This window comes from Carassius auratus, chromosome 28 (genome assembly GCF_003368295.1).
Source record: "Carassius auratus strain Wakin chromosome 28, ASM336829v1, whole genome shotgun sequence".
NCBI classification, from domain to species: Eukaryota; Metazoa; Chordata; class Actinopteri; order Cypriniformes; family Cyprinidae; genus Carassius; species Carassius auratus.
The window spans coordinates 18,923,806-18,940,492 of record NC_039270.1 but is presented as its reverse complement, the minus strand read 5'-3'; the positions used below and the strand labels follow the sequence as shown (position 1 = coordinate 18,940,492).

Below are 16,687 nucleotides of genomic sequence, written 5' to 3'. Positions count from 1 at the left end.
ATTTTTGTCACACTAACCTAAAAACAGATATCATTCCAATTTTTTTTTTTTTTTTTTTGTAGATCTAGAAAGTGTTGAGAGCCGTAGAAGGTTTCATACCATTTGGACAAAGGGAACTTTTTTTTTTATTTGAGCAAAAGTAATTTGGGGTCAGAAAAGACCCCAGAAACCATCTGAGGCTTTTTAAACTTAGTGTTCCTGTGGTTCAGTGGTAGAGGATTGTGTTAGCAGTGCAAAAGGTCACAGGTTCGATTCCCAATGTAATAAAAAAACATAGCCTGAATGCACTGTAAGTCATTTTTCTGCTAAATGTTAAATCTTTCAGCATCTGTGAAAATATATTGAACATGTTTACTCATGCAGTATATATGGAAATGCTTATTTCTTTGTTTAGAAATTATTTGCAAAATGTGTTTCATATTTCAAAACGCAGCTAGTTTACAATATCATCTGCTCTCACTAAAGCACTTCACCGTGCTGAAAAGTGCACAGCCTTTCTTTCTTTCTTTAAGAAGTAACATGTAATCTTAATAGTGTTCGTCCTCCTGAACACAGACTCTACTCTTCAGCACAACAGTAACCTCACAAACTCACACACACCAGAAACACTTTTACATTTCTAAATAATAGAAACGTTAAGCAGTAAACACGACATAGCACTTAACTGAATTCACCAGTCAGAAGCAAGGCATGCTGGGAACTAAAAAACTGCTTTAAGTAATGTTGTGAATGTATGTGTATATATGTGTGTACATTCACATTTCTATAGGAACATCTACATATAGGACAATAAAGTAAAGTCTAACTCTAAAATACATATCAGCAGCACAACAGTATGTTAATAAGAGTGTGACACAACCAGAAGATGTCCAGAGTGACACTGTGATCTCTGCTGATCCTAGGGTGACCATATGAGCCATTTTCCCAGGACGCGTCCTTGCCAGGATTTACATATTACCTAAAACATCCAAAGTAGTTTGACCAATAACATGCAGGTATGTTACGTAATCAACCAATGGTATCGCGTGAGAAGGTGAGATCTACAGAGAAGGATCAGAGCAATGCAAACACACGTACATGTTTGGTGTTTGTTCATTCATTCTTGAACTTGAAGCGTCGCTGCGCACCGATCATTGAATAACACCAAAGTACAAGAGAGTTAACCGTCTGCTCTGCTCTCTATAGCTCTTATGAATGTCACACAATGATCGATCTGCACAGCAAACAGACAAAATCTGGATATTTAGACAATATAAAAATCCTGGCAAGGACACGTCCTGGGAAAAGGGCTCATATGGTCACCCTAGCTGCTCCAGTCTCCTGTAAGAGAGTCGCAGTGTTTCTGGACGAGTCGAGCGGCTCTCTGTCCTTCTACAGCGTCTCTGACACACACACACACACACACACACACACCCTTACACACATTCACACACACACACATACACACACACACACACACACTTACACACATTCACACACACACACATACACACACACACACACACACTTACACACATTCACACACACACACATACACACACACACACACACACTTACACACATTCACACACACACACACATATACACACACACACATTCACTCAACCTCTACACGCTGGATTTTACCTTGATCCAGACTCTGTGTCACACTAAACATTAAACACACACACTCTCACACATCTCTCTCTCTCACAGACACACACACAAATAATTATGTGTATGTAAAATAATTTATCACATTTACTCTGTTGTGTCAAATTTCTCAGGCTGTATTTTGAGGAGTTTAATCTCGTATTATAATGACTTTAATCTCGAGATGGTTTTATTTTGTATTATTGTTTGGTCATTTAAAATTAAATCCAACTTCCTTTAATTTTGGGACGCACATGGTCCTTGAAATAAAACCTTTTTTTTTTTTAAGGAAAATCCAATGTATTATATTTTTGTTTAATAATATTTTTTGTTTATTATTTACAATGAATAAAATATTTTATGATACAATCCAATATTTTTTTTTTTTTATTAGCATATATATATATATATATATATATATATATATATATATATATATATATATATATATATATATATTTTTTTTTTTTTTTAAACAGGGAAGTCAATGTAATATTTTTGTTCAATAATATTTTAATATTTAATATGTTTAATATTTAGAGTTTTGAGGTTATTTTATGATACTATGCTATTTTTCCTTATAAATTAAACTCTTTAGATCCTTTTTTTCTGGTCACCCTTGGTACTTAATATATATATATATATATATATATATATATATATATATATATATATATATATATATATAATACATATTTTTTTTTTCAATGGAAATAAATGTAATATATTTTTGTTCAATATTATTTTCTGTTCATTATTTATTATTATTAAAATATTTTATGATATTATTTAATATTTATAAAAATATTATGAGCTATTTTCCCTTTAAAATTAAACTCTGTAGCTCCTTTATTTTTGGGGGTTAGACTTGGTACTTAAAACAATTTATTTATTTTTACAGGAAAATCTATGTAATATGTTTTTGTTCAGTAATATGTATTTTCAAATATAAAAAGTATTGACAATATTTTATTATAATTTGCAATATTTCTACAATATTTTTGATAAATTTAGCTATTAATCTCCTTTAAGTTTTGGGTCACACTTGGTATTAAAATACGTGATTTTCTTTTTTACAGGAAAATAGTGTAATATATTTTTATTCAATAATATTGTTGTTATATATTAGATATTAGGGGTGTGACGAGATCTCAGGTAATTTAATTTAGAAGTGTGGTATGTCACACACTTAACTTTCTAATCACAGTCGTGTAGTTTTACACATCAAAGGTTTGTAGAAGTCAAATAATGTTCAGTTTCTTTAATTATTTTATGTAATGTTCAAACCAATTAACCCTTAAAGAAAATATAAGAAGTGTTCTGTACATCATTTCACCAAAAACACAAAAACAAATAAAGACACAATCCTGTTCTGTTTCTTTTAAATTGCATTCATGGTTATGCATTTTATAACTTCATCCATTTCCTGGTAATCGAATGCTTGAAATTGCTAAATGCATATAAACGAGTTACAACATCTAATTGTCTCATTATAGTATGTTAATATTACGCAGATTGTTTTCTTGTGTATTGTGCGTGTTAATTTGATCAATTTGGTGTTTCAATTCTGCTAGATGTTTGGTTCTTGGCATTATACGTTCTTGAGTTAATAGAAAAAGTTGTGTGTGTGTGTGTGTGTGTGTGTGTTTGTGTGTTGTCTAGTGTGGATCATGGAGGAGAGATCAGGATCACAGCAGGACTTCAGAAATGTAAGTCACACAGACACACAGAAACACAGTTTTGTTGTTTGTAGTTGTGTTGTAATGTGTGTGTTGTAATGTGTGTGTGTTGTGTTCAGACGCCTGTGATCTCACACTGGATCCAAACACAGCACACACTCGACTCGTTCTGTCTGAGGAGAACAGAAAGGTGACGAGTGTCTCTGAGTCACAGTCGTATCCTGATCATCCCGACAGATTTGATGTGTATTATCAGGTTCTGTGTTCAGAGAGTCTGACTGGACGCTGTTACTGGGAGACTGAATGGAGCGGAGCAGAAGTTCATATATCAGTGTGTTATAAAGAAATCAAGAGGAAAGGATGGAGTTATGACTGTTTGTTTGGATGTAATGATATCTCCTGGAGTCTGAGATGCACTGGTCAAGGATTCTCTGCTCTTCACAATAATAACAGAACTGAGATCTCTGTTGCTCCAGACTCCTGTAAGAGAGTCGCAGTGTTTCTGGACGAGTCGAGCGGCTCTCTGTCCTTCTACAGCGTCTCTGACACACACACACTCACACACTTACACACATTCACACACACATTCACTCAACCTCTACTCGCTGGATTTTACCTTTATTCTACAAACTCTTCAGTGTCTCTGTGTCACACTAAACACTGAACACACACACACACACACACACACACACACATACTTGTTTGGGGTGCCTCGTGGGGGCACCAGTTATTTACCACATTTTGGGGACACCACTTTCCTGACATCCTAGAGACTAGATAAACGCATCAAAAAATCTAAAAAAAAAAGTTTAATAAATATCTCACTTAAAATGTAATTAATTCATTAAAATAAGGGTAGGTGATAATCTGGGGACAGGTCAGGTTAACACATGTGGGGACACGGGGACAACTCCTTATATGGGCATTAACGGAAGTCCCATCTGGGGACAAAACCCTGACCAACTAGTGTATGAGTAAGTACACATGGAATGTCCAATCTGGGGACAAACCAGTGTAATCTACAGACAAAGAAAGGTCATAATATGGCCAGCTGGCCAATTCATAATGGTATTTCTGGAAGTTATATTGGTTTGTTAAAAATAGGGTGGTTTAACAAGTTAGTTCAGCTTGACTTCAAAAATGAACTTTAACTTCTTCAACTGCAAGTCATTTCAGTCCACTAAGACTGCCACAATCATATACTGCATTTAACTCATTCTTACACAATTCAGTTGCTACATTTACTGATTATTATGACCCATGAGAGACATTCGTTGAATGTGATTTAGCTGCTCTTATCAAAGTCAATCTAATATATATTATAAAGCCCTTTAAAACCAAGTTGTCACAGAGTGCTTTTACAAACACCGACCCTTATACTGACAGAGCACAAACAAGAAGATACACACAAAAAACCCATTAAACGTATACATGGTAAGGTTACTTTTAAAAGTATGTATTATGTTTGAGGTAAAGTTAAGTATCCTGTAGTTAACCAGTAATAACACATTCGGAAAGGTTAGATCAGAGCTACAATTCTTAAATTGTCTAAAATTATGAACATTATCAGTGGAATGGAGTTTTTTTTGTCTTGTTTTGAAATGCTCTAAGAATTTAATCTTTAAGTCATTAAAAAAAAAAATCCAAGAGAAATAAAAACGACCTTGATACAAATTGAATCTACAGCCAAATTTAATCAGTACAGTATGGGTTCCGTGCTTGCCACCAGATATTACAACATATAGTTTTTATGATGTGCCATCAGAAAATAAATTAATCAATTTAAAATTAAAATGTGAAAAGTAAAGGGGCCTGAATAAAGGCATTGAAAACTATAGGCACTCACTCTGTCGTATGGCTACTGAACATTTACACCAACTCCTTATCACCTGACACAGCATTTTGCCAGCAGACTTAAAAAAAAGAAGTCCAAGCACCAAATTTACAACCAACATCGAGCCGTCTTAACTCTTTCAAAACTTAAATTACAATATAATGTTTCCAACAATGGTATTGAGACCAAAACAAAACAAAACAATATAAATCAACTAAAACGCAAAAACGGAATCAACATTCAAAATCCACCTTACTTTTTTGAGGTCTTTCTCTCGTATGCTGTGATTCTGTTTTTTATATAATACTTCACCGCCTGCCAGTCTCGTTCACCGAGGGCTTTGGGGGCTGCTGTAATGCATGCAACGCAGTCGACTTTTCCAGGAGTAACTCCCGAGTGAATAAATTTCATCATTGTCTCTTCTACAGCCGCAATCTCCACCTCACTCCACTTTCTCTTCCTAGGAACTAATGACAAGAAAATTACATTAATTGCACTGCACGTGTTGTAGGTGCAAGACTGGATTATTTTTATACTACTGTATTCTTTATGATGTTGTTGACCTTTTATAAATAAAGCAAATAAAAACTATTGCAGGACAGGTTCCTTACCTGATGTTACTTTCATGACCTCCCGTGTCCTCTCCGGAGATCCTTTAGAAACACAATCATATACATTTCTAAATCAAACTAATTACTGATAGGCTGTTCTAATTGCATTAAACATTTAACTGCCTGTTCATACATCTTACCTTCATTCGTGTTTACTGGCCTGCTGCTATTCACTCCTGAAGTGCCTGCTTGAAGGCATGATTTAATTATTTAACTAATGGAAATTACAAACATCTTAAAAAATGTGTTTACAAATCTTTACCTGTCTCACTTGACGTCACATCATGAGAATGATCTGACAGTTCGGTTTCACTCTCTATCCCAGGACCAGGCTCAACGCACTCTGAAATATAGTCTTAGTATTCAGAGATATGCACAGATTCTTCCAAAGTCACTAGGACACGCTTGACAGCTAGTTTAAACTTGATTAAGTCGATTAAGTCGTGGGGAAGTCGTGGCCTAATGGTTAGAGGGTTGGACTCCCAATCGAAGGGTTGTGAGTTCTAGTCTCTGTCCGGCAGGAATTGTAGGTGGGGGGAGTGCATGAACAGTTCTCTCTCCACCTTCAATACCACGACTGAGGAGTCCTTGAGCAAGGCATCGAACCCCCAACTACTCCCCGGGCGCCGCAGCATAAATGATGAACACTGCTCCGGGTGTGTGTTCACAGTGTGTGTGTGTATTCACTGCTCTGTGTGTGTGCACTTCGGATGGGTTAAATGCAGAGCACAAATTCTGAGTAATTCAAATTCTGGGTCACCATACTTGGCTGAATGTCACTTCACTTTCACTTTCACTTTCATTAACAGGTTACATACCTGTTGGATTGATGCTGATCTGGTCAAGACCTTTCCCTCTGAATTCGTTAAGCCTTCCCTGCTCCATTGCCATCAATACTTTGGTGATTTTTGCCAGCTGGAGTGTTCCCTCGGGTAATCTGTAATATTTCCTGTGGATACGAATATCATGTCCCAGGAAATCAGCAAGTTGGTCCATTTCTGTGTCGTTCATGTTAAGAACTCTGGACATTGTAGAGATGTGTTTGCGCAACTTGGTGGACGATAGGGCTTTTGGACATTTAGCACCACACTCCATGGCAAAGCAGCGCAGGCAGTCTGATCCACGAAATGATGTCTCGCAGCCTGGGATTGCAAACATGTAGATGTTCTCCTTCGGAACACCGCAAACTTCACGTGTTTTAACCAGCAACTCCATGGATTTGATCATTTCCGGTGCCAAAAGTACTGCAATTTTCCTTCCGCGTTTTCCACGGATTTCTACACGACTAAAGTACTTGCATAGTGCTTGTTCAACTTCTGAGAGAGAGTCAGCAATATCACTATTTAAAGTAGATTTGTCTCGAGACTCGAATGATTGTACTGGCATCAGACAGGCTTCTCCTTGCCTTTTTCTGTTGAAGATGATCATTTGTGCAAGAGTGACTTTAGCCAGTTTTGCCCAGGTCTTGGTGTTCGGTGCATTAAAAAGTGTGCTGTAGTATTCTTGCTGTTTCTCCTTTAAATATATATGGAGTTTCTTGACATCATCTGCAAATGGCAAGATCAGTGGAGCGTTGTACCTTTTTTCTTCCAGGGTATTGTGAGCATGACATGAGATCATCTCCCTCCAGCGTGTCTGATAGATGTGTTTGAAGTCCTCTGCTTTTTGAACTTTTGTTGTGTCACCGGAGATCCTTGCATCACAACTTACAATGTCGGCAACCTTCATGAGGCTCTGACCAAGTTTGTTGGCTAGCGTTGGCACTGCTATCTTATTTGTTTCACACTGAAAGCCTGTAACAGCTTTAACTGCATTAACTGTGTGTTGGAAGTTGGCTGGATCAATGTACTCCTCAAGTGATTTGAGAGGGGACACCTGCCTTCCTTTTAAAACCAGTCTCCCTAACTCACGCATTTTCTGACGGATCAGTTCATGATCAGAACGCCGGTGTCCCATGAGGTTGTATTTCTGTTCGCCATACTTGAGGATACAATGGTCACTCTTTATGACATCTACCACTTCACCTTGTTTCATGTCACTGAGAAGTTTCCACAGTCCCTTGCTAACTCCTTCCTGCACAGGTTGCGCAAAGGCGCAAATCGATTGGGCTCGAGTTCTACCCGGTTTTGGAAGAACACCTCGAAGTGGGCACCTTTTCATATGTTTCCAAAGAAATCTTTTTTTGAAAAGTCCTTGGCAATTTGCACAATGTAAGAATTTATTTGGATTGACATTTGGAGAACTTGTTTGTTTACATGGAACAATGACACCTTTTCCCTTTCTAATGACATCTACATTGTGTGCTCTGTCCCCCTGTTTCCTTAGTATAGTCAGTTGGAGCTTTCTTTCCTTGGAGTTCTTTGGAGATGAAATGGCCTTAGCGACTTCAGATTGATCTCCATGAACAAGTTCCAGATGCCTGGCGATTTTGGATTGTGGTTTCTCACAAAAGAGACAGTAATGTTTTTTGGTGTATCTTCTAGATCCATCGTCAGTCTTTTGACTGTGCATGACTGTAAGTGAAGTAATGGAGCTTTCCCCAGATGTGTCAGATTTAGAGTTCCGGTTTCTATGTCCCTTGTATGTTTTTCTTGTTTCATTTTTAACAGCAGGACTGGCCATGGTGGCAGAATTTTTCTTTAATATACTGCCTCCCTCTGAGCTGGTATCACTTTCACAATCAGACCCTGGCACATATTCATCCTCTGTTATTTCCATGCTGCTTAGTGAGTCTTCAGAATCATATCCAAGCATTTGTTTTTTAAACTGAAATTAATCAGAATTCAGCAAATTTAATTTCCTAAATACAATGTCTGTGTCACTGAAACAGAACTACAATATCTCCCAATGTCTGTAGAATAAAAGTATTTCCTTCTAACATCCACAAAAAAAAAAAAAAAAAAAAAAGTAAAAGCAAGCATTTTTGTTACATGCACGCAGTTACTCTAGTTTAATATCTAATTGCATTAATAAATGCAAAAATAAATGCAAGTTATCAAGTATGAATGGGTTTAAAGTATCAAACAAACATTGATTTTCGTAACGGTTTAAAAGGCAACTCTTTCAGTCAATATAAAATTAATGAATTCTCCAAACTTTTATGAACTGTGGCCATCATCTATACTTTCTTACCTTGGGACTGGAGTGGGACACATTCCCATCTTCTGCAGAGCTGGAATCTGTGTCCATGTTTTGGAAAGCAACCTGTAATCAGTCAAACATGACAAATATAAAAGGTATTGAGAATTCTACACAAATTATATTAGCAACAAAGGTGTCCCCATAAAGACAGTTAAAATACAGGTCAATGTCCCCAAAAGGTATCATAAATACCCATTACTACCTATATGAGGTTAAAGTGGCAACCAAACTTTCAGGTTTGTTTAGAGGGTGTTTGTATCCATCGTTTGTGTTAAGTCGTTTAAAATGTAGAAACAGATATAATTATATTACAATTTGTCATAACTCACAAATGTAACTACGTATCGTAAATGTGCAAAAAATCCAGTATGCCCTAACAGGGTTGGGACAAAGCCTGTAATAATGCCATCTTCACATCGTTCTGTCAAACACATTCTGATCAACATTGTTGCTGGGAAATAATTACTATAATATAATGTATACTGTGCGGCTCTGAAACTAAATGGTTATAAAAAATCTTATTACCTGTGTGTCTGTTGGTGAGGGTATTACAGAATCTTCTGCTGGTTGAGTGACTGGATGTGATTCTGGGTCCAGCTAAAAATCAATCAAAAAATTCAATGCCACAGAAAGAGTGTAGAATGATTTAACTAAAGTACAAACAAATGTAAACTGCAAAAAAAAAAAAGTGATCATTTTTGTTATGTGCATGCAATTTTTTTTTTGTTCTCTACATTTATAATTAGTAATCACTTCTCTAAAGTAATGATCCAACTTTTTTGAATTGCAATGTGATTGTATTAGAATTTAAGCATGGACCAGAATAGATTAATAATCTAGTTTAATATCTAATTGCAAAAATAAATGCAAGTTATGAAGTATGAATGGGTTTAAAGTATCAAACAAACATTGAAAGAGTTGCCTTTTAAACCGTTACGAAAATCAGTCTAGATAAAATTAATGAATTCTCCAAACTTTTATGAACTGTGGCCATCATCTATACTTTCTTACCTTGGGATTGGAGTGGGACACATTCCCATCTTCTGCAGAGCTGGAATCTGTGTCCATGTTTTGGAAAGCAACCTGTAATCAGTCAAACATGACAAATATAAAAGGTATTGAGAATTCTACACAAATTATATTAGCAACAAAGGTGTCCCCATAAAGACAGTTAAAATACAGGTCAATGTCCCCAAAAGGTATCAAATAACATCACACATCACTTGTTCGTCCTATCCACAATTTATACATGAGCACAACAGCAAAAATAATAGCCTGCAATTTCATGTTGGCTGAGCGTGAGTTGGGGCAATTTCTTGTATAATGCACTCTCATGACATTTCGTTAAATAATCTTACTGTGGTTTTGCCTCTTACAAAAAGATCATTAGAGACATATCGGTTTAATGTTAAGACATTATACAGTTGTATGCAGAGCAGTACACAATCAAAATATTTCTTGGTGAGTCTTATAACTTTTAAACCCTGTAACAATTAAATGTGATCTTCAGACCACAAACTTTCAAGACTTAAAAGGTAGATATTTTATGTAACCCTAATTGACAGACTTAGGCAAGTAATTAATGTTGTTACTTACAAATACACACTCTGTTCTTTTTGGTGGTACACATTCGCTGGTTGAAGGAGATGCATGGTCAATTTCTGACCATACCTGTAATAAAAAATAATTATCATTTGAGGCTATGAAATTACAAAACAGATTAGGCACTTTGAGACTGAATAACAGTCTTACAAAACAAAAACAAGGGGAAACTCGTTTTGCTAGAGTGACATGTGACACACAAATTCAAATCCGGGAACCAGTTAACACATCTACAGTGCACTCTGTAAGTATTGGGCCCAACACATATTTTGAAATATTTGAAATAAAAACCTGAGGTTATTACCAACTTCTGTTTAGAGAATGTTTCTATCCATCTTTTATGGACAGTGGTATAAGGCTAGGCCATTTAAATACATGGTCTCCAATAGTAAATTAGTAATTGGACAAACAATATTTTAGGATTTATAATGGTTTTTACTGGGGGATGTACCTAATGAACTATATAGGAAAACTGCTACGGTGCACCTTATAGTTTGCAAAAAAACAGTAGCAGGATCAATAGTTTTTAGTTGTATAAATATACAAAAATTATATCAGGAAGAAATTACATACGAGTTCCAATGGTTATCCTTAAGAGGACTAGGATTCCATCCTCACTAAGCCAAAGGTGTCCCCATAAAGACAGTTAAAATACAGGTCAATGTCCCCAAAAGGTATCATAAATACCCATTACTACCTATATGAGGTTAAAGTGGCAACCAAACTTTCAGGTTTGTTTAGAGGGTGTTTGTATCCATCGTTTGTGGTAAGTCATTTAAAATGTAGAAACAGATATAATTATATTACAATTTGTCATTCATAACTCACAAATGTAACTACGTATCGTAAATAGTGCTGGCCGATTATGGCCTAAAATCAAAACCTCGATTAATTGATAATTTTACCTCGATTACGATTAATTAACGGTTATTTTGTTTCCGTTTTGTTTTTTGCACTCATAGTTCACTGACAAGGTTTGTCCTGTAAGCAGGGCCGTAGCTGGGGATAGCAGGGCCCCGGTTCAGGTTGTACCAGTGGGGCCTGTCTGAAAGTGTTTAAATGGTGTGTTTGTTCTGTTTATTTGTTTGTGCTATTTACAGTGTTTAAGTTTTTCAAGTCTGTAAGTGTCCAGGTACAGAAACCGAATAATTAAGTAAAATAGCACTGTAAAAATGAAACAGTCAAACCAAAATTTATCCTTCAAAAAACCTTCAATTTTTCTCTATCAGTTATTTGCTATAGTTTAGAAAAATGGTAATAAAATATGACAAGAACTCAATAGTTAAACTGTCAGAACAAATTCATATTGATAATTTCAGATAACTTTGATAGAAAGATATGTAATGGATTACAATCAAACAAAACTTCAGGCAACAGTCAATACTTTCAGGGAAATACACTGCGACCAAAATGGTCGCATATGCGACCTTTTGAAATGCCATTGCGACCCAAATTTTTATGGGGTCGCAAATGTATCACTGATTATTTTTGTACCTACTTATGTGTTATGCTATGATTTAATATGAGCATTTATTAAAACAGAAATGTGTATTTTTTTAGGGTGCGTTTTATAACGTGCTCCGAGCATTCAACACATCAAGTTGGCTTCAGCTGAACTGAGCAGCTGGTGACTCGCGCTGTGTTCGGTGCGAGAGAGAGACACTTCTCACGGACAGCAACACTGAACTGAGCTCTCCTTCAGGGCGTTCACGTCCTCCCGCGCCTGAACGAACAAATACAAAGTCGCAGTTTAAATAAACAGGAGAAAAAAAAAAAAGCAAAAGTGAAAAGCGAAAGAGCTCAATTCAGCAGCGTGGTGTTCTGGTGTTCGGGGAGCAAGCAGAGATACGTCTCAAAGTCTTCTTGCTTTTGTACCGACAACAAATACATACAAAATATGCCAAACCGTCTTGAAAAGGTGTGTTCGAAAAAGTCTGTGGTTATGTCTTAAGTGAAAATAAAGAGTTGAGAAAAGTTTGGATGTGTATCATTATAATGGATTGTTTGTCTCTTAAGGTGACCGTGCCTAATTTACTAGCTCTGCTGTCAGTGTCTTTAAAGAGCCACACAGATGGGAAATCAAGAATTACCTGTATTACAGTGTATGATGTAGCTGTCCATCAGTGTAAACAATGTGCAAAGAAATTAAACCAAAAAGTACACGATTTATAAAGTTATTGGCTTCTAAAGTAAGGAGTCGACTCTGAATCGCTGAGATGAGTCGTTATAGATTTCAAATCTTTTGCCCATCTCTATGTACATCACTAGGAACACTTTGCATAATAATCTCCGCCTACCGTCTTGGGAGAAACGAAACTCTGAGCTGCCCCCCCCCCCCCCACACACACAGACGTTCTGGTTGGTGTGAGAGCATCATGTCGAGGAGACGGTGTGTTTTTAATTGTAAAGGCAAGTTTGTTTTATTTTCACTGCTAAAGAATGAAGATCAGAAGAACCAATGGCTAAAATTCATGTTTACCACAATACCAGAGCAGTACAACAAATCCCTTTTTGTGTTCACAACATTTCACTGATGACTGCTTTTCTAATCTCGGTGAGTACAGCGGGATTTTCAAAGTGTTTGGCCATAAAAGAGGGTTCATTACCAACTTTATTTAGACCAACAAGCATCTCCGAATCACAAGGCGAAGTATGATTATGAAGTTACGTGTCTGTTTTCTCCCGAGTGTCTTATCAGTATGTGTGCTGTCTGCAGCCTGTCTGCGCTGATCGTCATGTACAAACACGTCATTAAAATGAAGTGTAACTCCGTGAATACTCAACGAAGAGATGGAGATATCTATAGAAAGCTTGACATGTCTACTTTAAAACTAAACAAGGGCTGCCGAAAACAGATATTCTGTGATAAAGTAATCCATATAAAAACAACGCGATGTCTGTTTTTCACGTCTCCCTTCATTATATCTAATGTGACCACGCCCCCACGCTGAACGCTCTATTCAGATTCAAACTGAAGCGCGTGGCTTGAATACACACACACAGAAGAAAAAGCAGCGAGACTGTTCAAGTTCTTTATTTTACTGTTTGCTTCGAGTTGAGAGGAATAAGACATAGTTCACCCTAAAAAGATGCTAACGCATTGTTTACCGTGAAGTTGTGTGCGGAACAACCAATCAAAACTGACTATGTTAGTTGACCAATCAGAACACAGTATGCTACCGAAAGGTGGGGTTTAAGAAAACTGAATCTTTTGAACAGCTTCGCGCGAACCGTTTGGGGATCTCTGAGAATTTAGGTAATTTTAAAATGATATTTTGACAAAATTACAATGTTTTTTTAACCTTGGATGGATTTAAACCTAATGTACAGGACTTATAAACAGTGATAGGAAACTCAGAATTTTCATCTTACTGGCTCTTTAAAGTATGAAAATGAAAGTAAATCACTCACTGCTCTTGACTGAATTACTAGGTTTAACAAGAATTTATCCAAAGTCAATCCAAAAATCTGATAGAATTGATTATATTGTTTTACTAGTGGGTGCAGGACAATAGTTCATTTAAGTGAGTATGGCAAAATAGTGATCAGTGAAATATTATACCCAAAAATTCTTCATACTGTAGACTACCAATGAAATTGAAAAAAAAAAAAAAAAAAACCTTAGGGACCTGACCATTTTTTGCTTAAGTGTTTCTACTTCTTTAACTGCTAATGCAACCTTTTCACACCACAGACTGAACAAAATTAAGCATTGCTTGCTTGGTAACTGTTCAACAAAGTATTGATAGTTGTGTAAATATTGTCATACTGACAGTTGTCTGAGTTGCCTGTTTGAATCCATTACATATCTTTTTATCAAAGTTATCCGAAATTATCAAGATGAATTTGTTCTGACACAGTTTAACTGAGTTCTTGTCATATTTTATTACCAATTTCTAAACTATAGCAAATAACTGTGATAATGTGAGAAATGTTGAAGGTGTCTGAATACATTTTGGTTTGTGTATTTTATTTTACAGTGAAGACTATGCAGTGCTATTTTAAATTAACAAAAACAAACTTAAATGTAATCATTATGTAAATAGCACAAATAAATAAATAGAATGAACATACAGTACAAATTGAACAATTTTAAACAGGGTCCACTGTACACCCTGCACCGGGGCCCCTCTAACCCCAGCTACAATACGGAGCAATGCACTGTGTCTACTGTAAGAAACAGAACAAGGCATGTGGTTTAAAAGATGACAAGTAAAACAAAAAGCACATCTGTATGCAATACAGTTTCATTATTATCCAGTAATTATTATAAATAATTTGTGCGACCAAATCATGTTTTGCCCCAGTAACTGAAAAAGTTAGTAGCACAAGTGCCACCAGTGGAAAAAGTGTAGTTCCTTGACTTTGTTGGCCAATTACCAAGCAATGATTGTGTTCAGTCTGTGGTGTGAAAAGGTTGCATTAGCAATTCCGCAAACGAGAGGTCGGTTCAGTGTTACCGTCTGTGAGACGCGGCTCTCTCTCTGCATGCGAACTGAGAACAGCGTGAGTAACCAGCTGCTCAGTTTAGCTTTTCCGCATCTTGTGTTTGAATTCTTTTAAGTTTTTTTGAATGGTTAAATTAGCAAGCGGTAAGGCTTAATAACACGTGAAAATGATATGCTTTCGTGTCGACACGCAGCAGCGTCCTGTCAACTGTTCTGAGCGTCTTTTTAGACTGGCCTCAGCCAGACGGTTGAGATCGACTAGTAAAGGTGGGATATTTTTTCCTATTGAAAGCGCGATCTGACATCATAGCTAACTATCAGCAGTTATTTGATCTATGTTCGTAACATTTCTTATAGATTATTGCTCAGTGTAAGAGATCAATAAAAGATCAGATAAAGAAATTGGAACAAGTACCAGTACGAGTGATTGCGTGTGTGAATTATTCATACTACCTCCATTATTGTGACGCTGTGGGTTGTAAATAGCATAGTTACTTCAAAAGTAGAAAAATATGATAAGTGAGATTCTAAGCTAGTTTAGTTGTCAGCGCTGTTCTGTGATTTAAAACTAGTTTTTGCGTTCCTCTGTGTGCGCGATCTTAACAGCTACTGTTTATGAATGTTTGTGCCACAATGTAGCTGCGCGAACATGGGAGATCGAAATAATAATACACATGCGAATGTCTAATCGCTTGAATGTCCAAACCATATAACAAATAAAAATGACGAAGTTTAGTGAAGACGCAAGGCTCACCGCTCACGCGCAATCACTATGTGTTGAACCAGCGTTCACCTCCGTGTTTTGCTTTTATGCCACTGACTGGATGGGGCAGAGTCATGTGGCTACACACACGCTAGTATGTTTTTAAGGGGGAAGTATTGACAGGATGAAAAAAAAAACGAAATAACTGACATTGGAAAATTAAAAGTCGATTAGAATTTGAACCTGAATTTCAGTTTCAACTACTTTAATTATCCAGCCCTAATCGTAAATGTGTGCAAAAAATCCAGTATGCCCTAACAGGGTTGGGACAAAGCCTGTAATAATGCCATCTTCACATCGTTCTGTCAAACAGATTCTGATCAACATTGTTGCTGGGAAATAATTACTATAATATAATGTATACTGTGCGGCTCTGAAACTAAATGGTTATAAAAACTCTTATTACCTGTGTGTCTGTTGGTGAGGGTATCACAGAATCTTCTGCTGGTTGAGTGACTGGATGTGATTCTGGGTCCAGCTAAAAATCAATCAAAAAATTCAATGCCACAGAAAGAGTGTAGAATGATTTAACTAAAGTACAAACAAATGTAAACTGCAAAAAAAAAAAAGTGATCATTTTTGTTATGTGCATGCAATTTTTTTTTTGTTCTCTACATTTATAATTAGTAATCACTTCTCTAAAGTAATGATCCAACTTTTTTGAATTGCAATGTGATTGTATTAGAATTTAGGCATGGACCAGAATAGATTAATAATCTAGTTTAATATCTAATTGCAAAAATAAATGCAAGTTATGAAGTATGAATGGGTTTAAAGTATCAAACAAACATTGAAAGAGTTGCCTTTTAAACCGTTACGAAAATCAGTCTAGATAAAATTAATGAATTCTCCAAACTTTTATGAACTGTGGCCATCATCTATACTTTCTTACCTTGGGACTGGAGTGGGACACATTCCATCTTCTGCAGAGCTGGAATCTGTGTCCATGTTTTGGAAAGCAACCTGTAATCAGTCAA

The 16,687-nt window shown here is 36.3% G+C and overlaps 2 protein-coding genes across 2 annotated transcripts in view; one reads left to right on the top strand and one right to left on the bottom strand.

Moving 5' to 3' along the window:
* Positions 1-4,652, top strand: part of LOC113047541 (NACHT, LRR and PYD domains-containing protein 12-like) — a 68,487-nt gene extending 63,835 nt beyond the window's left edge. The window contains 2 exon segments of the mRNA XM_026208908.1: positions 3,295-3,341; positions 3,431-4,652. Of these exon segments, the coding sequence (XP_026064693.1) occupies positions 3,295-3,341; positions 3,431-3,975 (592 nt within the window). The 3' untranslated portion in view covers positions 3,976-4,652.
* Positions 3,980-16,622, bottom strand: LOC113047545 (uncharacterized). The gene is made up of 11 exons (XM_026208914.1): positions 16,603-16,622; positions 16,117-16,188; positions 10,494-10,568; positions 9,909-9,980; positions 9,423-9,494; positions 8,889-8,960; positions 6,575-8,522; positions 6,019-6,099; positions 5,897-5,944; positions 5,757-5,798; positions 3,980-5,612 (listed from the first exon to the last, which is right to left on the bottom strand). The coding sequence occupies exons 4-11, from the start codon at positions 9,963-9,965 to the stop codon at positions 5,398-5,400; spliced, it is 2,535 nt and encodes an 844-aa protein (XP_026064699.1). The 5' UTR covers positions 9,966-9,980; positions 10,494-10,568; positions 16,117-16,188; positions 16,603-16,622; the 3' UTR covers positions 3,980-5,397.
* Between the last annotated feature and the right edge of the window lie 65 nt (positions 16,623-16,687).

Excerpts from the sequence above, each read along its gene's own strand:
- LOC113047545 (XM_026208914.1), bottom strand. The coding sequence starts at position 9,965 with ATGGACACAGATTCCAGCTCTGCAGAAGATGGGAATGTGTCCCACTCC. Across the intron at positions 8,523-8,888 it reads TGTCCCACTCCAGTCCCAAG|TTTAAAAAACAAATGCTTGG; the intron begins GTAAGAAAGTAT and ends GATTAATTTCAG. Across the intron at positions 5,799-5,896 it reads GCCAGTAAACACGAATGAAG|GATCTCCGGAGAGGACACGG; the intron begins GTAAGATGTATG and ends GTGTTTCTAAAG.